Below are 25897 nucleotides of genomic sequence, written 5' to 3' on the forward strand. Positions count from 1 at the left end.
AAAAGAAATATAACTGTGGAAAAGACACACTAGGGTACTTAAAATCATGGCATGTCATTAAAACAATTTCATTTCCAAAAGCAAAAGGCAAAATCTTCCTCATAAGTCATTCTCTCTTCAGTCAACAACAATTATGAATTCAAAGCACAACTAACAGCCAGACTGTGAATGCAGAACTAGAAAAACTTCATTTCTTATGGCTTAAAATTTTAATTTGGGAGAAACATCTTTCAAGAGAAATTTTTCAAGCCTTCTTTCCCCCAAAGGCCACTAATCTACTGAGAAAAGTCAATAAAGGAATATGTACAAGAAAAAAATACATTTAGGAAAAATGATAGAATAGTAATTTATAAAAAGAAAAACATTGTACTTACTATTTAAAGACATTTTCATTAAACAGGTCTTAAATTTCATGTTACAGTCAGGTAAAGAAATAGAGAACAGCAGCTCTAATAAGCATAAAACAGAAAAAGTTAAAAGAAAGCTAATAGGGCAGAAGAAAGAAGAGAAAGATGGAAGAAAATAAGACGCAAAGCTATGAGTTTAAGAGAGATGAAAAAATTAAGAGGAAGATATTAACAGTCTGAGCCACATAAACTGTACATCACTTAATCTGGCAACCTGAGTAAGTTTTTCGAACATCCCATTCGGCAAGGAACTATCACATTATTCACAGATCTGCAACTGCTTTTAGCAATTCATCAAGCTTTGAAGAAACAATTAGCCTACAATTTTCAGCATCATTATCAGAACAGTAGTATTTAATGGGTTAATACAATGAATACAATGAGTGCAGATGGTCCCAACAGGAAAACAAAGGTTGCTGGTGAGCTGCCACTTGCATTATTTTAGGCCACATATCACTCTGTAAAAGTTTTAGAAAAAAAATCTGTTGGTACCAAGTAAAATTTTTTAATCACTAAATATGAATATGCTCTGTGGTGAGTTAAACCAGTCTCATTTTATTTTGTATCTACTCACTAAAGTGCTAGAAAACCAGAATTAGGAAAATTCATGCAACCTATATTGGTGATTATGTCTTAACTCTTGCATTTTTAGTTATAGCCCTGGCTTATTTTCCAAACTACTGAGTACAATATCTAATAAGCAAGCAAACCAAATGCAGTACTCAGCTCAACAACCCTGACATATTTTTCTCCACTACTGATTCAACCTCCTGAACTAGGAGGTAAGAGTTAAAACAGCCCATGAAATTTAAGATAACATTACAGTGAACAGATGCTACAGTAGACTACACAGAGGGCTCTTAACTTTCTAAAACATCACATTCAAAATATCAAACTGCAAACTGATTTCTAGAACAAGCAATGATATCAGTTTCCTGAATTAGAACACAGCAAATACCTTGAGATAAATGGAAAATGTATATAATATTGGATCATCTGAAAAAACACTGAAGAGTTTTAACTATATCCTATTATTAGCTTTCGATCTGGGCAGCACTGATTTGGTGACAAATTCCTAGTATAATCCAGGGTCCACCTTTTTTGAGGAGAATAATATCCATTGTCCTCAATAACTAAATCACTAAAACTTTTGGAATATAACTGAAAGTGAAGTAGTCAAGCCTCTGAGGAAAGTATGTATGTGTAGAACAAAACAAAGAAGTAATACAGTATTACCATAAACTTTACACCCTCCCTGGTGGGGTCCCCAGCAAACTGCAGAGAAGAGGATTCTGCATCAACCAAATAAATCCATCGAACAAATGTTTATTGAGCCAAGTAGTATAGTGGAATCTAGGTATGTAAAATGAAGTAAGCTAACCTCAATGCATTCATATCCTCTTGGGAGACATAATACACATCAAATTTCGGTGAGTATCATATGATAAAGATGCTGAACTAAGTACTAAAGAAATACTGTTGAGGAGGCACAAAATATTAACTTAAGGTGGATCAGAGTGGAGAAGACAGAATCACAGAAAGCTTCACAGATTGCAAGATATCAGAGCTGGGCATCACAGGATGTAAAGAAATATGTTAATGGAAAAGAAAAGGAGCATTTTAGTCACTGCAAGTAAAAGAAATGAATAACCTGAATAAAAATAAGAATATATGAAAGGTATGTTTAGGTCAATGCAGTGGTTCATGCCTTAATCCCAGCACTTTGGGAGGCCAAGACGGGGGGACCACCTGAGGCCACTTGTTTGGTGCCAGCCTAGCCAACATGGCGAGACCTCATCTCTGTAAAAAAATTTTTAAACTAGCCAAGCAAGGTGGCACACATCTGCAGTCTCAGCTACTCAGGGGGCTGAGGCAAGAGGATTGCTTGAGCCCAGGAGTTGCAGATTTCAGTGAGCTAGGGTTGCAACACTGCACTCTAGCCTGGGCAACAGAGTGAAACCCCATCTTTAAAAAGAAAAGAAAAGGTGTGTGTAGAAAACAAGGAGCACTCTAATGTGGCTAAAGCAAGATAGATAGAGGGCAAAGGCAAAAGAAGAGGGTAGAAAAGTTAATATGAAGACAAAAGGAAAAGGTCCTGAGATTATACAACAAGAAGTTGGCCGTTATTCCGAAAACAACAAGGAGACATTGAAATGCTTATGAGTTTTGAATAAAGAGAGGTTGACAAAAACAGATCAATATTTTACAAAGATAAATTTGGTTATGGTGTAAAAGCTAGATTACTGGGGAATGGAGAGAGAGTGATCAGGTACAAAACAATTACAAAAGGAAGTCTCTGAAATCATCAGATGTATTAATTACAAACCCTAATCACCCTTAATCTAAGTAATACTATTTTATGCATGATAAAAAAATAAAAACATTTGAATACATTTTTGAAAATTCTATAATTCAGAGTTTTTACTAGTCCAGTTAGTTTCCCCCAATTATTCCATATCAGAGAGGTTTCATTATGTATATCTTTGATGTAATCAGCATTTTCAGTTTTGGAAATTTTGTTATCAATGTCACTAAAATAACTTTCATACTATTATCTCATGGAATGTGGTGAGGAAAAACCCTGCTATACATCAAATATGACCTAATAAAGTGATTGCCATAGGGTTTTCTTTTTTATCCTTACCATTACTAGTTCTTCCTGTAATTCACTGCAACTTTTTTCATTATACTGGAGTCTCTTTGAAAGGTCTATAATTACTTTCTTCTGTTCCTCGATCTCTTCATTTAGTTTCTTATTTTTGGAGAAATACTCTCTTTCTAATCTGAAAAGTTAAAGTGTCAGAGCAGGTTTTTCAAACATGCTTACATCAACTGATATTACACACCTTTAAGACATATGGCAGATGTACTACATATCATGTGTTTGTGCTAAAAGACTTTTTAAGGCTAACTTTCCTTTTTCGAACAAAAAGTACTGCATATTCTTAAATGAAAAACTTCAAAGCAATATTACTTCCCCTTTGATAGTAGGTATTTGTAGTATGCCCAAGGCTATAAGCAAAATAGATTTGGTTACTGTTGATTTGGTTTCACCACCATTTTTGATGAGCAAAACCCACCTACCATAGTTCAATTAGCTCAGAGACTATCTCAAGACTGAGAAAACAGTACTACCAACCAACTTTAAAATTAAAATACGACATTAGAAATGGAACAAATGTCTCACATCTGAATGTCCATGCAAGTAGAACCAGTGTGGTGGCATGGAAAATCCAAAAGGAAAAATAATCAAAAATAATTCACATTCACTTTGAAGACATACGAATTTCCTTTCAAAGGATTCGCCTTCCTATTTAAATTTTGCTCAGATAGGCCAGGTGCAGCAGCTCATACCTGTAATCCCAGCACTTTGGCAGTCCATAGCAGGAAGATCAATTGAAGCCAGGAGTTTAAGACTAGCCTGGGCAACAAAACAAGACTCCATCTCTACAAAATAATTTAAATATCAGCCGAGCACAGTGGTGTGTGTCTGTAGTCCCAGATACTCAGGAGGCTGAGGCAGGAGGATTGCTTGAGCCCAGGAGTTCAAGGATGCAGTGAGCTATGATTGTGCCACTGCACTCCAGTCTAGGTAACAGAGTAAGACTCCATCTTTTATATATATATAAGACACACACACATATATATATATACACACACAAAGCCATTTGTGTGTGTGCATGTGTGTGTGTATATATATATGAGATGGGGTATATACACACATATAGATATATAAATACACACCCACATATATATGAGAGAAAAAAATATATATATATTGTTCAGGTTAGTATTAAACTGTGTTTACATTCTGTATGAACATATAATGAAAGGTAGCTTGGAAGTATTTTCATTTAAAATTTTCTATAGATAATCTACCAAAGGGATAATTTTAATTCAAATTAAAATGTTGTCACTGTTTTAAATCTGAGATCTTCCTAAAAATGTAGTAGACCTGTTTCCCCTGATTAAATTATAATGCAGGAGACAGGGTGGCTCAGTATCATGAAGTCTAAATTACTACTATAATCAAATAAAGAGGTAATTTTTGAGTAGCACATGAACTTACTCTGAGCAATCAACATTATTTTCTCTGGGGTGGAACACAGACAATTCTAGTGTTAATTGTCTGTGTTCCTCATGGGGGCATGAGGTGTATATTCTCCTTTAGATTAAGAATATTCCAAGGCAGAGTAGCTTGAATTTAAAATAAACATGTATAAAAGGATTGGATGCTACATTTATGTAAATCTCTCAAAGTAGAACTAAACTGTAAAAATGAGTCTAAGTAGAGAAAAGATAAGAAAATCAATCCAGGAGTCCCAACGTATAAAGAAGTCCAGAGACAGAAGATGAATAAGGTGCAAAGAATAAACAAAGCAATGAGAATTTCCCAGAAATTAATTACTCCAGTCTCTAAAATTGAAAGAGCTCGACAAGTACCTAGCAAAATGAAAGAAAAACGATCCATGTCAGGCCCATCTTCATGAAATTTCAGAACACTGGGAACAAAAAAGATTCTACAGAGTGCCCATCAAGTATGGAAACACACGTATTATTATTTTATCATGTATAATAATGTAACATAAGTAAACCATTTCATATATAATCACCTAAAGATTCCAGACTTGATGGCCACTCTTCGTTAAGTTGCCAGAGGAAAATGTGGACTACATACAAAAGATCAGGATTCAACTGACTTCAGACTTCTAAAACACCAAAACTGAATGAACGGCCAGCTGAACTATGAAAAAGGATAAAGATCAAAAATTTTCAGGACGCAAGTTTTAAATTTTCCTCTGATAAATAATTTCTCAAATAGCTACTTTCCAATGGAGAAAACCAAATAGAGAAGAAGGCACAAGATTATCAAAAAAGAGATTCAAAATACAAGAGAATGAGACAGAATTCCAAGGATGATGTTAAAGGGAAGTCCTTGGGTGACTCTGTACAGGGAACCTAAAAAACAACTTGTCCAGCTCAAGTGCTTCCAAGATGGCCGAATAGGAACAGCTCCAGTCTGCAGCTCCCACGGAGATCAACACAGAAGATGGGTAATCTCTGCATTTCCAACTAAGGATCACAGCTCCTCGCCACCAAAAGAACAAAACTGGATGGAGAATGAGTTTGACGAGTTGACAGAAGTAGGCTTCAGAAGGTCGGTAATAACAAACTTCTCTGAGCTAAAGGAGCATGTTCTATCCCATCACAAGGAAGCTAAAAACCTTGCAAAAAGGTTAGACGAACGGCTAAATAGAATTAAACAGTGTAGAGAAGAACTGAAATGACCTGATGCAGCTGAAAAACACAGCACGAGAACTTCATGATGCATGCACAAGCTTCAATAGCCTATTCCATCAAGTGGAAGAAAGGATATCAGTGACTGAAGATCAAATGAATGAAATGAAGTGAGAAGACAAGATTAGAGAAAAAAAGAGTGAAAAGAAATGAACAAGGCCTCCAAGAAGTCTGGGACTATGTGAAAAGACCAAACCTGCGTTTGATTGGTGTACCTGAAAGTGACGGGGAGAATGGAACCAAGTTAGAAAACACTCTTCAGGATATTATCCAGGAGAACTTCTCCAACCTAGCAAGACAGGACAACATTCAAATTCAGGAAATACAGAGAACACCACAAAGATACTCCTCGAGAAGAACAACCCCAAGATGCACAATTGTCAGAATCACCAAGATTGAAATGAAGGAAAAAATGTTAAGGGCAGCCAGAGAGAAAGGTCAGGTTACCCACAAAGGGAAGCCCAACAGACCAACAGCGGATCTCCTGGCAGAAACCCTACAAGCCAGAAGAGAGTGAGGGCCAATATTCAACATTCTTAAAGAAAAGAATTTTCAACCCAGAATTTCATATCCAGCCAAATTAAACTTCACAAGTGAAGGAGAAATAAAATCCTTTACAGACAAGCAAACGATGAGAGATTTTGTCACCACCAGGCCTGCCTTACAAGAGCTCCTGAAGGAAGCACTAAACATGGAAAGGAACAACTGGTACCAGCCACTGCAAAAACATGCCAAATTGTAAAGACCATCGAGGCTAGGAAGAAACTGCATCAATTAACAGGCAAAATAACCAGCTAACATCATAATGACAGGATCAAATTCACACATAACAATATTAACCTTAAATGTAAATGGGCTAAATACCCCAGGTAAAAGACACAGACTGGCAAATTGGATAAAGAGTCAAAACCCATCGGTGTGCTTATTCAGGAGACCCACCTCACATGCACAGACACACAGAGGCTCAAAATAAAGGGATGGAGGAAGATCTACCAAGAAAATGGAAAGCAAAAAAAAAAAAAAAAAAAAAAGCAGGAGTTGCAATCCTAGTCTCTGATAAAACAGACTTTAAATCAACAAAGATCAAAAGACACAAAGAAGGCCATTACATAATGGTAAAGGGATCAATTCAAAAAGAAAAACTAACTGTCCTAAATATATATGCACCCAATACAGGAGCACCAACATTCATAAAGCAAGTTCTTAGAGACCTACAAAGAGACTTAGACTCCCATACAATAATAATGGGAGACTTTAAAACCCCACTGTCAATATTAGACAGATCAACGAGACGGAAGGTTAACAAGGGTATCCAGGACTTGAACTCAGCTCTACACCAAGCAGACCTAACAGACATCTACAGAACTCTCCACCCCAAATCAACAGAATATACATTCTTCTCAACACCACATTGCACTTATTCTACAATTGACCACATAATTGGAAATAAAATACTCCTCAGCAAATGTAAAAGAACAGAAATCACAACAAACTGTCTCACAGACCACAGTGCAATCAAATTAGAACTCAGGATTAAGAAACTCACTCAAAACCGCTCAACTACATGGAAACTGAACAACTTGCTCCTGAATGACTACTCAGTAAATTACAAAATGAAAGCAAAAATAAAGATGTTATTTGAAACCAATGAGAACAAAGACACAACATACCAGAATCTCTGGGACATAGTTAAGGAAGTGTGTAGAGGGAAATTTATAGCACTAAATGCCCACAAGAGAAAGCAAGAAAGATCTAAAATCGACACCCTAACATCACAATTAAAAGAATTACAGAAGCAAGAGCAATCAAATTCAAAATCTAGCAGAAGGCAAAAAATAGCTAAGATCAGAGGAGAACTGAAGGAGATAGAGACACAAAAAACCCTTCAAAAAGTCAATGAATCCAGGAGCTGGTTTTTTGAAAAGATCAACAAAATAGATAAGACTGCTAGCAATACTAATAAAGAAGAAAAGAGAGAAGAATCAAATAGATGCAATAAAAAATGATAAAGGGGATCTCACCACCAATCCCACAGAAATACAAACTACTATCAGAGAATACTATAAACACCTATAAACACCTCTATGCAGATAAACTAGAAAATCTAGAAGAAATGGATGACTTCCTGGACACATACACCCTCCCAAGACTAAACCAGGAAGAAGTCGAATCTCTGAATAGACCAATAACAGGAGCTGAAATTGAGGCAAAAATAAATAGCCTATCAACCAAAAAAAAAGCCCAGCACTGCACAGATTCACAGCCAAATTCTACCAGAGGTACAAAGAGGAGCTGGTACCATTCCTTCTGAAACTATTTCAATCAATAGAAAAAGAGGGAATCCTCCTTAACTCATTTTATGAGGCCAGCATCATCCAGATGCCAAAGCCTGGCAGAGACACAACAAAAAGAGAGAATTTTAGACCAATATCCATGATGAACATCCATGCGAAAATCCTCAATAAAATACTGGCAGACTGAATCCAGCAGCACATCAAAAAGCTTATCCACCACGATCAAGTGGGCTTCATCCCTGGGATGCAAGGCTGGTTCCACATATGCAAATCAATAAATGTAATCCATCACATAAACAGAACCAACAACAAAAATCACATGATTATCTCAATAGATGCATAAAAGGCCTTTGACAGAATTCAACAGCCCTTCATGCTAAAAACTCTCAATGAACTAGGTATTGATGGAACGTATCTCAAAAGAGTAAGAGCTCTTTATGACAAACCTACAGCCAATATCATACTGAATGGGCAAAAACTGGAAGCATTCCCTTTGAAAACCAGTACAAGACAAGGATACCCTCTCTCACCACTCCTATTCAACATAGTGTTGGAACTTCTGGCCAGGGCAATCAGTCAAGAGAAAGAAATAAAGGGTATACAATTAGGAAAAGAGGAAGTCAAATTATCCCTGTTTGCAGATGACATGATTGTATATCTAGAAAACCCCATCGTCTCAGCCCAAAATCTCCTTAAGCTGATAAGCAACTCCAGCCAAGTCTCAGGATACAAAATCAATGTGCAAAAATCACAAACATTCTTATACACCAATAACAGACAGAAGCAACTCATGAGTGAAATCCCATTCACAATTGCTACAAACAGAATAAAATACCTAGGAATCCAACTTACAAGGGATGTGAAGGACCTCTTCAAGGAGAACTACAAACCACTGCTCAAGGAAATAAAAGAGGACACAAACAAATGGAAGAATATCCCATGCTCATGGATACGAAGAATCAATATCATGAAAATGGCCATACTGCTCAAGGTAATTTACAGATTCAGTACCATCCCCATCAAGCTACCAATGACTTTCTTCACAGAATTGGAAAAAACTATTTTCAAGTTCATATGGAACCAATAAAGAGCCCACATAGCCAAGACAATCCTAAGCAAAAAGAACAAAGCAAGCTGGAGGCATCATGCTATCTGACTTTAAACTATACTACAAGGCTACAATAACCAAAACAGCATGGTACTGGTACCAAAACAGATATATAGACCAATAGAACAGAACAGAGGCCTCAGAAATAACACCACACATCTACAACCATCTGATCTTTAACAAACCTGACAAAAACAAGAAATGGGGAAAGGATTCCCTATTTAATAAACGGTGTTCAGAAACTGGCTAGCCATATGCAGAAAGCTGAAACTGGATCCATTCCTTACACCTTATACAAAAATTAACTCAAGATGGATTAAAGACTTAAATGTAAGACCTAAAACCATAAAAACCCTAGAAGAAAACCTACGCAAAACCATTCAGGACATAGGCATGGGCAAAGACTTCATGACTAAAACACCAAAAGCAATGGCAACAAAAGTCAAAATAGACAAAATGGGATTGAATTAAACTAAAGAGCTTCTGCACAGCAAAAGAAAGTATCATCAGAGTAAACAGGCAACCTAGAGAATGGGAGAAAATTTTTGCAATTTATCCGTCTGACAAAGGGCTAATACCCAGAATCTACAAAGAACTTAAACAAATTTACAAGAAAAAAACAAACAACCCCATCCAAAAGTAGGCAAAGGATATGAACAGACACTTCTCAAAAGAAGATATTTATGCAGCCAACAGGCATATGAAAAAATGCTCATCATCACTGGTCATCAGAGAAATGCAAATCAAAACCACAATGAGATACCATCTCACACCAGTTAGAATGGCGATCATTAAAAAGTCGGGAAACAACAGATGCTGGAGAGGATGTGGAGAAATAGGAAGGCTTTGACACTGTTGGTGGGAGTGTAAATTAGTTCAACCATTGTGGAAGACAGTGTGGCAATTCCTCAAGGATCTAGAACTAGAAATACCGCTTGACCCAGCGATCCCGTTACTGGGTATATACCCAAAGGATTATAAATCATGCTGCTATAAAGACACATGCACATGTATGTTTATTGCAGCACTATTCACAAAGACTTGGAACCAACTCAAATGTCCATCAATGATAGACTGGATTAAGAAAATGTGGCACATATACACTATGGAATACTATGCAGCCATAAAAAAGGATGAGTTCATGTCCTTTGCAGGGACATGGATGAAGCTGGAAACCATCATTCTGAGCAAACTATCTCAAGGGCAGAAAACCAAACACCGCATGTTGTCACTCATAGGTGGCAATTGAACAATGAGAACACATATACCCAGGGCAGGGAACATCACACACTGGGGCCTGGTGGGGGGTAGGGGGCTGGGGGAGGGATAACATTAGGAGAAAGACCTAATGTGAAGACCTAATGTAAGTGAGTTGATGGATGCAGCAAACCAACATGGCACATGTATACCTATGTAACAAATCTGCATGTTGTATACATGTATCCTAGAACTTAAAGCCTAAAAAAAAATAAAAATAAATTTAAAAAAAATACTTTTCCAGACTGGAAAAAGTAAACAGAAGAGTCCAGGAGGAACATCTCTTAGAAGAAATTTAAAATGATAGCGTCTCTGAGGTGTAGGAACATGAGAGACTTTCGGTTCTGTTAGTGTTTACAAATAATTTAATAAGTGATTGGTTAATCACATAAACTAATAGAGTTTAAAATGAGGCGATTGTTAACTATTCTCATCTGTTGATTCTGCAAATATTTTCTGTTTTGTTTTGGTTTTTAGACAGCATCTCACTTGGTCGCCCACGCTGAAGTACAGTGGCATGATCATAGCTCACTGCAGCCTCGAACCACTCAGCATAAGCAATCCTTATACCTCAGCCTCCCAAGTAGCTGGGACTACAAACATGCACCACCACAAGCAATCCTCCCCCACCTCGGCCTCCAGCAATCCTCCCACCACAGCCTCCCAAAGTGCTGGGATTACAGGTATGAGCCACCACATCCAGCCCAATTCCATAAATCTTTATTTAGCAGCTCTGATGCACCTTTCTAGGCACTGACAGACAGCAATAAACAAAGTTTCTTGTTACATAAGACAGATAATAAATAACAAAGAACACAATAAAATGTGCTATAAAAAAAGATGGGTTAACAAAAATTAAACTGTAGAAAAAATAAAGTATGCTGAACCCAAAAATATAACTCTATGGAAAGGATGGGAAGAGGGAAGGAGTAAGTGTCTGTGGTGTGGGAGAAGCATATAATAGAGATATATAAGTAGAAGCCAATAGGTATCTAAAGGTAGAAACTGAAAAAATGGCATACGATGCCTGTTATTTAGAAATATGAAATGAAATATAAGAAGAAACAGCAATAAGATTTTAAAGTAGATGCATCAAAGGAGTAGAAACTGATAGTGGAGAGCAATGGGGCATGAAACTACTGTTTTTCATGAGCCTAACAGTACCATTTTATTCATTAGACTGTGTACATGTATTAATTTGATAAAATCAATATTTTAGTTAAAAATTACTATTACTCAAAAAATATACAATTAAGTGCATCTGTCATTACACACACAATATACACACAGCTTTTTTTTTTTTTGGTACTATTTTATAAATGAAGGCCAAACTGTGTCCACTGAAATGGGGGAACACACCTTGCTGTTGAGCATTCTGGCGGACAAAAAAGCTGGCTCCTACCATGCTGCTAAACTCCCAACCAAGAGGGAGTAAGTGGAGCAAGAGCAGGGCAGGTTAAGGAGGTGCCTCATCTCTGAATTCTGATGGGAAAGGGCCAGGACTTAAAAGGTGGAGGATTTAGGCAAGAAAGGGAAGAGAGGAGAAGTAAGTCTGTAGCTAGGATCCCTTCTTTCCTACTGGAGTCCCATTCTTTTTTTTTTTTTTTTTAAGACTTCAGCTAAGAATTTGACAATAACAGGCTATTTTAACAAATAGCCATCTTTGGACTATGTTTTACATATAATGTAAACAAAAAATAGTGCTACTAAGTTACAATACTGTTGATATGTTTATCCTTTTGGGTGATATGTTTAGAAAAATAAATTCCTAAATATTGAGTCTAAGAAATAAATTTAGATGCAGTCCATTCAGCATGATATATTTGACTAATGATGTTTCAAATTAAATTTATATTTCTACTATACCTAAGGATCACTATGATCTCTTCCTCCCTACTACTGCCCAGCAATCAGTTATCATAGCTAATGAAGACTTTACTATATTTGAAAATTCAGATGGTTAATGAGTACAAAAATACAGTTAGATGGAAGGAACAGGATCTAGTGTTTGGTGGCACAACAGGGCAACTATAGTTAACAATAATTTATTCCATATTTCAAAATAACTAAAAAAGTGGAATTGGAATGTTCCTAACATAAATAAATGATAAATGCCTGAGTTAATGGATAGCCCAATTACCCTGATTTGATCATCACACATTGTATCCTTGTATAAAAACATCACACGTACCCCATAAATATGTACAACTATTATTTACCCATAATTAAAAATAAAAAATGTTTAAAAAGAAAACAAAAGATTATTGAAAAGCTTTAGTTTCATACTGCAAGTTTTAGATGGAAAAAAAATTTATACTAAGAAATTTTGATTATAGAATTATGGAATATATACATTCCATCTAAAATAATTTCATGCAGGAATGTCTACTGTTATGAAACTATGGACCAAAACTATAACTCTGCAGTATATACACAGCTTTTTTTCTCCTGCCTTTTAGTGAGATCCTGCCGAGAGGTCTGCCTGGCAAGGAAGAGAAGCTTAAGAACCTTAACCAATGGCAGGTTCAAGCATGATGAACTGCTACATCAGTTCACAACAGGTAAAACAATATTCTGCTCCAAAACTCCACATTCTCAAAGTTGTAAGTTAAAGGTATTATTTACCTTAAAGACCTAAAATCTATCAATTGTCTATTTGGAATACATTAACCAAAAGTTAGAACTACTTTGAAACAACAGAATTTTTTTCAGAAATTCAGAATCTTCTTTAAAAAATATTTAAGAAATTCAGAATCGTCTTTAAAAAAGGTTTTTTAAAGACGATTCTGAAGTATAGTCAGAAGTACAGGCAGAAAATGGAAAATGGTAGTACACGTAGATCCCTCAAGTCACATCATTCCAACTTATACTACAGATAGTAGGGATGGAAGTAGCTTTCATTCCACATACACGGAAAAGGAAGATGGGATGGGAAAAGGAAAGTCACAGAAATTTTCAATGATTATTGGGCTTTAATTATTACTTGTCATTATTTATTTATTATTATTTAACTTGCATTATTATGACAGTTACATACAGATGAAGAAGAGATAAGGGACATCATGTTAAAGCATTAGGAGTGTTAGTTAGCTAGTGCCTAGCTGGAATATGTAACTAATGTTTAGAATTGTCAGTTGGTGCTTACTGGAATACTAAACTTGAGTAAAAATTTTCAAGTACCAAAATACAAATAACAACAAAACAAAACTTAAGGAAAAAAACTGCTTTGGGGTCCAATTAGGAAAGTATATAGGTTAGACTCAGACCTTAAGTGTTAGCAAGTAGGTTAAAATTCCTCCAGTCCAATCTTTATGAGACTCTCTTCTTCAACATCCATGACAGAGAATCACCCACTCTGCGTTTTGAATTTCCCAAGGCAGGGAACTCACTAGTTCCCTGAAAGATGCCTATTATTTCACTGCTAGAAAGCTTTAATTATTGGGAGCTCATTCTGACTTCTTACAGTTTTACTTGTAGGTCCTAATCATTACCTTAAAGCAAAAGTAAAGAAATCTGCACTATATTCTACATAAAAGCCTTTCAAATAGATTTATATGCAGAAGAATATTTGAATACATATTTGAATAATACTTGAATACATTCAAATATATTAAATGTGCGCATTCAAGCAATGGTTCAAAGAACATAAAGGAGAAATAAGTCCTTAGAATAACATTCACAGAATGTCATTTAAGTCATACTAGAGGAAGCAAGAAAATTCAGTTAAGAATTATTGGTTTAAAATATTATAAGCATTATTAATTAAAGAAATGAACATTTTAAGAGTTTCAAATTTTTTCAGTCTTTCTGGTGCAATCTTCATGATTTTTGTCACACTCACAAAAATTACCACTATTTAAGTAACACTTTCACTTAAATTAACTCACTTCCTATAATAAATGAAGCGTTTCTTTTTTTTTTTTTCTGAGACGCAGTCTCCCTCTGTTGCCCAGGCTGGAGTGCAATGGCGCGATCTCAGCTCACTGCAACCTCTGCCTCCCGGGTTCAGGTGATTCTCCTGCCTCAGCCTCCCAGGTAGGTGGGATTACTGGTGCCTGCCACCACACCTGGCTAATTTTTTTATTTTTAGTAGAGACAGGGTTTCACCATGTTAGCCAGGCTGGTCTCAAACTCCTGAACTCAGGTGATCTACCCACGTCGGCCTCCCAAAGTACTGGGATTACAGATGTAAGCCACCGTGCCCAGCCAATAAAGCATTTTAAAAGGGATCTTTATATCATGGCTATAAATGGAAAACCGTTATCTACTTGCCATAAATAGAAACTAAGATTAAAATGTAATTCTAATATGCCAATGTATTATCATGCCACGCACTAACGGTAGTATGAATTTCACCCTCTGGGGGAAATGGTTTAAAATGTCTACTATTGACTTATTTTTGGAAACATATTAATGCATTATAAACTTCTTAAAGCATTTCACAGAATTTTGAAGATGAAAGGCTTTTAAACTGAAAAAGGTTAAAATCATTAGGAGTCAGAAAGATTCTAATTCTCCCACTTAGGAGCTGTATGTCCTTACTCTTGCTAAGCCTCAATTTCCACATCTGTAAAAGAGATTTTTTAAAGTACCTTCCTCATAGGGTGTTAGACAAATGAAACTACGCAATGCTATGTATGTAGTGAGCCACAATGCATGCTGGCCACTAGTAGTAGTGTTACTGCTATTATTATTATTTCTGTAGTTTGAGAAAATGTCAAATATTATCCATCTTCATATAGACCATTTTACATGACTTAGAAATCTTAGCCCCAGATCTTAGCCTTAGATCATAGCTCACTTCAGCCTTGAACTCCTGGGCTCAGGTGATCCTCCCACCTCAGCCTCTCAAGTAGCTGGGACTACAGGTGCACACCACTATACCCGGCTAATTTTTTTATTTTTTTGTAGAGACAAAGTCTATGTTGCCCAAGCTGGTCTTGATACTTAAAGATATTGCATTACATCAATCATATAATACAAACTACATTAATGTATTTACTTTCTAGTTTATTACTCAATTTCTTGGGCTATTTGGAATATACTTCAATATCCAAGAGCATATCCATTTTTACCTATACAGGCAAGTATAGTTATGTTTTATGAAGTCACTTACCCCAGTCTACCACTGACATTAATGGGAGCTATATCTAAAATACATAGTATACATTCATATTTTATATAGCTTTTATAAAATCTTTATGTTAATTTAGAGAATTTTATAGTAGAATACTTACAAATTTAATTTTGCAAAGCTCTCTTGCGCATTATGCTTTTCTCGCTCATATGCACTTTCAACTTCTTTGAATTCATTCCTGATAATTTCCAAATCAGCAACAGCTTCTGCTTGACTGGCCTTTTCTACTTGCAAAGCTCCTTCAAGGTCTCGAATCCGTAACTACCAGATGACAGACAAGTAATTAAATCAAGCTAAGAAATGCTAGCAACAATCTTAAATTGAGTAGAATACTTTGTCAGTAACAGATTATCATTCATCCAACCACTTCTTTCTTCCTGCTTTGGCTTAAAAAAGAAAAATAAACAAATAAAAGACAGTTTATTCCCTTTCTCAATATGTTTAAATGAAAGGAGAAAGAGTAGAAGAATGAAGAGAAGAGTTAACTGTGTTAGATAGGCTGGTACAATATAACCCATTCTATCAAAGAAAAATAGATATATAGATACAACTCAATTTAAATTTTCAAAGTTTCAAATTTTTACCTACTAATCCATTCAGATACTTCTTTTATAAAACATAATAAATTAAATGTTTGGGTTTTTTAAGAGACAAGGTCTCACTTTGTCACCCAGACTGAAGTGCAGTAGGGTGATCATAGCTCACTGCAGCCTTGAATTCCTGGGCTCAAGTGATCCTCCCACCTCAGCTTCTCAAGTAGCTGGGACTACAGGTGCACACCACCATACCCAGCTAATTGTTTTATTTTTTGTAGAGATGGGGTTTTGCTATCTTGCCCAGGCTGGTCTTGAACTGCTAGCTTCAAGTGATCCTCCCACCTAAGCCTCCCAAAGCACTGAGATTACAGGCATGCGCCACTGCTCCTGGCCTGGTTTTTGAAAACTAAAGGGAAGTATTCTTCCTCTCTTACAAGAAACATTATTACATGAGTATCTTTATAAGCCTAAGAAATTTAATAGATCTTTTTATTCCTGAGATTTCTTACTAAAGAAAAGTGATGTTCTTATTGTCAAACAATACTATTTGACTGAAATATTTATGGTTATAGTGATTTGATATCTGGGATTTACTTCAAAATAGTCTGGAGGCAGCCAGTGCCTGTAGTCCCAGCTACTCAGCAGGCTAAGGAGGGAGGATCGTTTGAGCCAGGGAGTCAGAAGCTGCAGTGGGCTGTGATTGCACCACTGCACTCCAGCCTGATTAACAGTGAGACCTTCCCTCAAAATAAAAAATTTAAAAAAAAATTTTTAAGTCTGAAACTGGGAGAGTTCTAGGAGGTAAGAGATAAAACACCATTGATGTGAGGAAAGTATTGAAGCTGGGTGATGGGTATGCAGGAAGTTCATTTTACTATTTTACTTTTGCATATATTTGAAATTCTACATAAAAAGACATTTTAAAACTATATTCCCAGGCCAAGGTGGGCAAATCACCTGAGGTCGGGAGTTCGAGACTAGCCTGACCAACATGGAGAAACCCCGTCTCTACTAAAACATACAAAATGAGCCAGGCATGGTGGTGTATGCCTGTAATCCCAGCCACTAGGGAGGCTGAGGCAGGAGAATCACTTGAACCTGGGAAGCGAAGGTTGCGGTGAGCCAAGATCGCGCCATTGCACCCCAGCCTGAGAAACAAGAGTGAAACCCCACCTCAAAAAAAAAAAAAAAACTATATTCCCTGTGTCCACCAACCATAGGATGAATAAAGAAGTGCATTCCAACAAAATAATTATATGTAGCTGTAAAAAGGCTACAAAACAACTCGTGTGAGTGTGTGTGTGTGTGTGTGTATATAAATTTAAGAGCCTACAGGCCAAGCGCAGTGGCTCATGCCTGTAATCCCAACACTCAGGGAGGCGAGGCGAGCAGATCATTTGAGCTCAAGAGATTGAGACCAGCCTGGGAAATATGGTGAAACCCCGTCTCTACAAAAAATACAAAAATTAGCTGGGCGTGGTGTCACGTGCTTGTAATGCCGGCTACTTGGGGGACAGAGGCGGGCAGATCACTTGAGCTGGGGAAGTCAAGGCGGTAGTGAGCCAAGATTGCAACACTGCACCCCAGCCTGGGTGACAGAGCAAGACCCTGTCTCAAAAATAAATAAATTAAGGTGTAAAAGTGTAGTTTTGTTACCTGGATATATTGCATAGCGGTGAAGTCTGGATTTTTAGTGTAACCAACACCCAATAGTTTACACTGTACCCATTAAGTAATAGCTCAGCCCTCAACCCCATTTCCAGCCTCCTACCCTTTTGAGTCTCCAGTGACTATTAATCTACACTCTATGTCCATATGTACACATTATTTAGCTCCCAATTCTAAGTGAGATCATGTGGTATTTGACTGTTTCTGAGTTGTTTCGCTTAAGATAATGACCTCCAGTTCCATCCATGTTGCTGTAAAATACATGAGTTTATTCTTTTTCCAAAACAACTATTAAGGCCGGGAGTGGTGGCTCACCCCTGTAATCCCAGCACTTTGGGAGGCAGAGGCGGGCGGATCCACGAGGTCAGGAGATCGAGATCATCCTGGCTAACACGTGAAACCCCGTCTCTACTAAAAATACAAAAAATTAGCCGGGCGTGGTAGCGGGCGCCTGTAGTCCCAGCTACTCAGGAGGCTGAGGCAGGAGAATGGCGTGAACCCGGGAGGCAGAGCTTGCAGTGAGCCAAGATCGGCGCCACTGCACTCCAGACTGGGCGACAGAGCGAGACTCCGTCTCAAAAAAAAAATTTTTAAAACTATTAAAAAGAAAATTCTCAGCTGGGTGCGGTGGCTCACGCATGTAATCCCGGCACTTTGGGAGGCCGAGGCGGGCGGATCACGAGGTTAGGAGATCGAGACCATCCTGGCTAACACGGTAAAACCTCGTCTCTACTAAAAGTACAAAAAAATTAGCTGGGTGTGGTGGTGGGCGCCTGTAGTCCAAGCTACTCAGGAGGCTGAGGCAGGAGAATGGCATGAACCCGGGAGGCGGAGCTTGCAGTGAGCCAAGATCGCGCCACTGCACTCCAGCCTGGGTGACAGAGCAAGACTCCCTCTCAAAAAAAAAAAAAAAAGAAAATTCTCTATGTAGTTCTCCACATAGTGTTCAAGAACAATGTATTGCTAATATATGTTGAATATAGCAGGTTTCACATCAGTGTATATAGCATGCTACATTTGGGGTAAATAAGTGAAAATAATAAAAATAAGCAGGCAGGAGAGTAGAGGAATGGGAGGGACAGGAATAAAGCAAGAACTCTCAATCTAATATTGTTTTAATTTTTGAACTCTGTAGACAGTTTACCTTTTCAGAAAATAAAGTTTAAAAGAAAAATAGTTTCTTTTTAGAAAATAGTTTAAAGAGGGGGTGGGGATAGAAAAAAAATGCTTCACATTAGACAGAAAATCGGCTTTAGAACCATAAAACTTGGGTTTGACACTGCCCAAACATGACAGATACTAGAATAAAACAAACAAACCCAGAAAACTCAGGCTGAATCCCAGATCTACAAAATTAACTAATGCGACTTTGGGCATATTACTAAAACTCCAAATATTTGAGGCTTCTCATCTATAAATAGTGAATAATAATAATGTCATCTAGACTATCTACTTTGCGGGGTGGCTACAAGGATCTAATCAGGCAATCTGTTGTTGTTGTTGTTGTTGTTGTTGTTGTTGAGATGGAGTCTCGTCGTGTCCCCCAGGCTGGAGTGCAGTGGTGCGATCTCGGCTCACTGCAATCTCCACCCCCTGGGTTCAAGCGATTCCCCTGCCTCAGCCTCCTGAGTAGCTGGGATTACAGGTGCCTGCCACCACACCCAGCTAATTTTTGTATTTTTTTTAGTAGAGACGGGGTTTCACCATGTTGGCCAGGCTGGTCCCAAACTCCTGACCTCCAGTGATTTGCCCACCTCAGCCTCCCAAAGTGCTGGGATTTCTGGCGTGAGCCACCGTACCCAACTGGCAATGTTTATTTAATCAATATTTATTAAGTACTTAATATATGCCAGTCAATATCCTAATGCTCAAGATACATACATTAATGAAAATACACAGTCTTAGCTCCTGAGGAGCTCATAGGCTTTAAGAGAACATAGACTGCAAAATGATATGGTATATCCTTCCTGTGACAGAGGCATGCACAAAGGTCCTGAATTCAAAGAAAAGTTATGGAACTCTGTGTGAGGCAAGCCTTACAGGAATGGCAACACACAACCTGAGTTAGGAAAGATAAACTCACCAGGAAACAAAGCCTAAGACACTATGAAAATGTTTCAACATTAATCCATAAAAATGATAATCACCAGAATTATTTTTAATTATCCAAAATTTCTGGAATAATTGAAATGTTTATTCTTTTTTGGGGAGGAGGGGGGATGGGGACAGAGTCTCACTCGGTCACCCAGGTTGGAGTGCAGTGGCACGATCTTGGCTCACTGCAACCTCCACCTGCTAGGCTCAAGCAATTCTCATGCCTCAGCCTCCAGAGTAGCTGGGACTACAGGTATGCGCCACCACACCCAGCTAACTTTAGTATTTTTAGCAGGTATGGGGTTTCGCCACATTGGCCAGACTGGTCTGGAACTCCTGGCCTCAAGTGATCTGCCCGCCTCAGCCTCCCAAAGTGCTGGGATTACAGGTGTGAGCCACTACACCTGGCATGAAATGTTTATTCTTATACTAAAGTAACAGAGTAAAATAGATACGTAGATACAACTAGATTTAAATTTTTTAATTGTACCTCTTAAACTCTATTTTTCTTTGTTATTTTGTCTAAATCCAATGTTTGTAAGTCAAATAGTAAATCTGGGAAATATTTTCTTCTTGTCTACATTGCTACCTTCTTTTAGAAAATAAGCACACTCAATCACAAATGGTAAACCAATCAATTGAAAGAAAAATAGACTACAAAAGAACAAATTTGAGTCGCTCTTTTAAGTCTGCTTTCTTATTTTTATGCCAAAATATACAAACAAACTTAATAACACATTTCAAATACATATTCAACAGTAGTTTATAAGATGGTGATTAGTTACAGCTACTTAGTATTCTACTTTCCATTAAACTACTCTGAAACTGAATGGTAGTAGATGTACCTCACTGAAAATACTTGTAAATATTTATAGATTTATGATTCAAATATAAACTTTTCATTTTTTCTAAGTCATAGCACTGAGATATCAAATATTAATTTTAAACCATATAAGTAAACAATAGGGAATAATTTTCTTATAGTTATAGTAATCAACTATATATTCCCAGGGATGTATCACAACTACAATGAAAAACCTAATTTTGAAATTACATTTTTTTCATGAATTTAAAACTTCAGCCTATTTCTAAAAAGTCAAAAAACAGCATGTTAAGATGCTGGTGAGGCTGCTGAGAAAAGGAAATGTTTATATATTGTTGGTGGGAATGTAAATTAGTTCAGCCACTGTGGAAAGTGGAGTGGAGATTTCTCAAAGAACTCAGAACTACCATTTGATCCAGCAACCCCATTACTGGGTATGTATCCAAAAGAAAATGAATCATTCTACCAAAAAAATGCATGCACTTTTATGTTCATCACAGCACTATTCACAATAGCAAAGACATGGAATCAACACAGGTGCTCATCAATCAATGATGGATTGGATAAAGAAAATGTGGTACATATACACCATGGATTACTATGCAGCCATAAAAAAGAACAAAATCATGTCCTATGCTACAACATGGATGCAGCTGGAAGCCCTTATCCTAAGCAAATTAACAGAGGAACAGAAAACCAAATACCACATGTTCTCACTTACAAGTAGAAGCCAAATACTGGATACTTGTGGACATACAGATGACAGCAATACACAATGGGGACTACTAGAGGGAAGAGGGCGGGAAGGGGGCAAGAGTTGAAAAATTAACGATTGGGTGCTATGCTGAATACCTGGGTGACAAAATCAATCATGCCCCAAACCTCAGCATCAGGCAATATACCCAGGTAACAAACTACACATGTACCCCCAGAATCTAAAATAAAAGCTGAAATCATAAAAGGAAACAAAGAAAAGAAAAGAAAAAGAAAACTTCAGTCTTATTACTTATTGATGCCATTTTGGTGACCTGATCTTAAAGAAAAGTATGCAAGTTGGCTTTAACAAACAGACACGCTCAAATATAGGGATCTGAGAATTTTTAGGTAAAAAGAACATTTCATTAAAGTCAAAAGTAAAAACACAAATTTTAATACAAAATCTTTACAAATACAGTTGCATCTTATATTAGGAGTTATTTAAAAAATAAGGTAAAACACTATAAATTCCATTAATTAAAACAAGATAGGAAAAAAGTCTAAGTCTTTAAAAATATAAATTAAATTAAGAAATTTAGACATATTAAAAGCAGTAGCTTTTAATATAAGTAGCTTTTGATGTAGATATCGAATCTAAGTTTTAGAAAAATAATTCTGGTAACTAACATTGCCAAATAAAGTAAGGGAGTGGTGATAGGAGGTTGGGTGAAGAGATAATAAACACCTAAATCAAGGCAATAACTTTTTTTAGTCTAAACTAGTTTTAATCTATCTGCTTATAGCTACTTTTCATTTACTGATTTTGGCAATCCCACCATCCTACTTGATATGAAATTCAAGAGCACAAATAAACTGAGATGATTTTCAAACTTGCTAAAGCCAAATAAGCTTAAAACTACTTTTTCTTCTGGAAATAAGTGCATATATTTTATTTTCATACAGTCTATTACATTTGTTCACAAAGTAGTGCTCAAACATAATAACTGACCAGCTAAATAACATGAAATAAGAACATCTTAACAGTTTATACTGAGAATCTAAGTTCATAAAGATACTTTCTACCTTCCTAGATTTAAGCAAACAAAAATACTATTACAGGTATACAATCTTCATTAATATCTTTAACAGAAGCATAACAAATACCATACTTATTAGATTTTAAAGCATATTATCAAAATGCTGAGAAAACATTTAAGCAAAAAGTCATAACTGTCTATAAAATATTAAAATCAAGAAAGTAACAGGTCCAACAAATCTCCTCCTACACAATTTCCTTAACTTTCCTAACACCTGGGAAACTGGCTGATCCAAGATAAGCTACTGTCAGGTGCTTGAGAGAATATAAAGAAAGGAACTGTTCACACAAAGCAGGATGACAAGAGTAAATGTACATTGTTCAGGTAACTTTGCATGACCATATCCTCAAAGGGCACTATGAACCTCTTAAACTGCTCCTCAAAGTCAACGTGTTCAAAACTCACCACTGTCTCTCTTCAGACTTCAGAGTTTTGACAGTCAACTGCATCTGCCCACTTTCACACATACTGCAAACCTTGGTGTTCTCTTCTACTGCTCCTTCCCTCCCCTCACACTGCAAATTAGTTACCTAAAATCATGAATTCTCAGTTTGTCCCCTGTATCTTTCCAATCATTGCTATTACCAATTACCACAAATTGGCAATTTAAAACAACATAAATGTATTATCTTACAGTTGTAGAGGTCAAAAGTCTGAAATGGGTCTTCTGGGGCTAAAGTCACAGTGTCAGCAAGACTCCATTCCTTCTGGAGACTCTAGAGAAGAAATCTCATCTTGCCTTTTCTAACTTATGGAGGCCACCCACATTCCTGGGCTCACGGTGACCTACTCTGACCTCTGCTTCTGTCATCACATCTCTGTCTCTGACTGTGACCCTCCTGCCTCCCTCTTATAAGGACTCTTATGATTACATCAGTCTAAACTAGATAAACTGGGACAAACTCCCATCTCAAGATCCTCAAATAAATCACATCTGCAAAGTCCCATTTGCCATGTAAGGTAATATATTCACAGGTTCTGAGGATAAGGACAGATGTGGATATATTTGAGGGACTGTTATTCTGACACAGGAGCCCTCTTTTCCATTGCTACAGTTGTTGCCTTGATTCAGGCGTTCATCATCTCTTCACCCAGCCTTCTATCTTCACTCCCTTCCTTTATCTACCAATATGGCACCAGAGTTATTTTCTTAAACTTAGATTTCATATCTGTCTGTCTCAAAAGCTGCAGTGGCTTTCCATTGCTTTCAAAATAAGTCTAAGTTTCTTAGCACGAAAAAGGACTTTCATAATTAGTCTTCATCATGCCTTTCCACCATTATCTCCAAACTTTTCCTTAAGCTCTACCACTCAACACTGCCAAGTACTCCTCAAAAAGAAACAAGTACATTTTATTTAGTGGCTTTATCCAAGCAGTTGTTTAGAACAGTGGTCAGTAAACATTTTCTGCAAAGGGCCACAGAGTAAATATTGTAGTTTTGTGGACCATAAGGTCTGTCTCGACAAGCAGCCATAAACAGACTTGGCCCATGGGCAGTAGTGTGCCAACCCCTAATAAAATGCTCTGCTCTCACTTTTCTTAGAAATTCCTTCTCATTCTCTAAGGCATAGCAAAAACGATAATTTCCTTAGGAGGCCTCCATTTAATTCCCCTCCCAGATTTAATCCTTTTCTTTATTATATTTCCATTGTATTTCAGTATTTTGTACATCTATGTAAGCATCTATATATCTGGAGATAGATCTATAGTATCTCGGATAACGAAATGTAAGTTACAAAAGGAGCTCATTCATCTTTACACCTTCAGCTCTTAATACAGTGATATGTATAGGATATGCACTCAATAAATAACATGCACATTTTTTCAATGTTCTCAAAAAGAAATCCATCCCACAGCTGTAGGAAAAAAGAACACTCTAATTTGCAAATTTCTTTGTAGACTGCCAGGTAAGTTCTCTGTCACAACTACTCCACTCTGCCACAAAAGCAGCTATGGACAAGACAAAACTTCACAAGAACAGACAGTGGGTGAGACCTGGCCTGTAGGCTATAGTGTGCCAACTCCTCCACTAAGGTAGCATATCTCAACTGCATCCTAACCTTATACACAATAATGAGTGTCATAACAATATGTTACCCATTTTCAATGCACACCTTTGTTCTCTGAACATAATGCTGTTTTTCCCAGCTGTTATAACACAAACTAAGAAAATGCAGACCAAAATATTCATTTACATTTTACCTGAATAATTTCAGAATTAAATTTTGATTCCAAATGCGCTGCTCTTTCTGCTTCAATGTTTTCTTCTAATTTCCTCACTCTTAGAGTAGTTGCCTGAAAACAAATTAAAAGTTTAAATTCACAAACATTGGTATTTAAAGATATGGATCACCACAGTCCAGAATTATAACTAACACTTTACATTAGTCGACCTGCAGCCTCATTTTCTTTTTTCTTTGCAAGAATGGAATGTAAAATTCATGCTCAGGAAGAATGCTCCCAGAGCTTGCTTTTTTTTTTCTTTACACTTTATAGAGGTATAACTTATATATAGTAACCTACACATAGTGAAAATATACTTTTTGATAAATTTTTATACACACACACACACACAAACACGTACACACCCATTAAATCACTGCCACAATCAATATAGGAAACATTTCCATCACCCTTAAAAGATTCCTTATGTCTCTTGGTAATGCCTTCCTCCAGCCCTCACCACTCCACCACATACCCAAGTAATCACGAATCTGCTTTTTGTCACTATAGAGCAGTTAGTATTTTCTGGAGTTGTATATAAATTGAATCATATATTATGCTTTTTATTGCCAGGCTTCTTTTCCCTTACATAATTATTTTGAGACCCATCCATGTGGTTGCATGCATCAACAGTTCATTCATTTTCATTGTTAAATAGTGTTCCACTTTATTAATAGACCACAACTGGTTTATCTGTTCACCTACTGATGGATATTTGAGTTGTTTCCAGTTTAGGCAATTACAAATAAAGCTGCTATGAGCATTTGTGTGCAAGACTTTGTAGAGACACACACTTTCATTTCTCTGGGGTAAATAGGGAAGAATGGAATGAATGGGTGAGATGATAGGTACATATTGATTTTTTTTTTTTTTTTTGAGACAGAGTCTTGCTCTGTCACCCAGGCTGGAGTGCAGTGGCGCCATCTAGGCTCACTGCAAGCTCTACCTCGCGGGTTCACACCATTGTCCTGCCTCAGCCTCCCAAGTAGCTGGGACTACAGGCACCGGCCACCATGCCCAGCTAATTTTTTGTATTTTTAGTAGAGACGAGATTTCACCGTACTAGCCAGGATGGTCTTGATCTCCTGATCTTGTGATCCTCCCGCCTCGGCCTCCCAAAGTACTAGGATTACAGGCGTGAGCCACCGCACCCAGCCATATTGAATATTTTAAGAAAATGCCACACTGTTTTCCAAAGCGATGGTGACAATTTACATTCCTAACAGCAATGTATGAAATGTTCCATTGTTCCACATCCT

At 37.0% G+C, this 25897-nt stretch overlaps 1 protein-coding gene across 18 annotated transcripts in view; it reads right to left on the reverse strand.

Annotated features, from left to right (window-relative positions):
• Positions 1 to 25897, reverse strand: part of CCDC171 (coiled-coil domain containing 171) — a 445777-nt gene that overhangs the window by 302733 nt on the left and 117147 nt on the right. For all 18 annotated transcript variants that reach the window (XM_054501330.2, XM_054501326.2, XM_054501331.2 and 15 more), the window contains 3 exons: positions 24618 to 24710; positions 15602 to 15762; positions 3052 to 3190 (listed from right to left, as the gene is read on the reverse strand). In XM_054501330.2, coding sequence (XP_054357305.1) covers positions 3052 to 3190; positions 15602 to 15762; positions 24618 to 24710 — 393 coding nt within the window. The remainder of the gene's footprint in view (positions 1 to 3051; positions 3191 to 15601; positions 15763 to 24617; positions 24711 to 25897) is intronic.

The sequence above is a fragment of the Pongo pygmaeus genome, chromosome 13 (assembly GCF_028885625.2).
Source record: "Pongo pygmaeus isolate AG05252 chromosome 13, NHGRI_mPonPyg2-v2.0_pri, whole genome shotgun sequence".
NCBI lineage: Eukaryota > Metazoa > Chordata > Mammalia > Primates > Hominidae > Pongo > Pongo pygmaeus.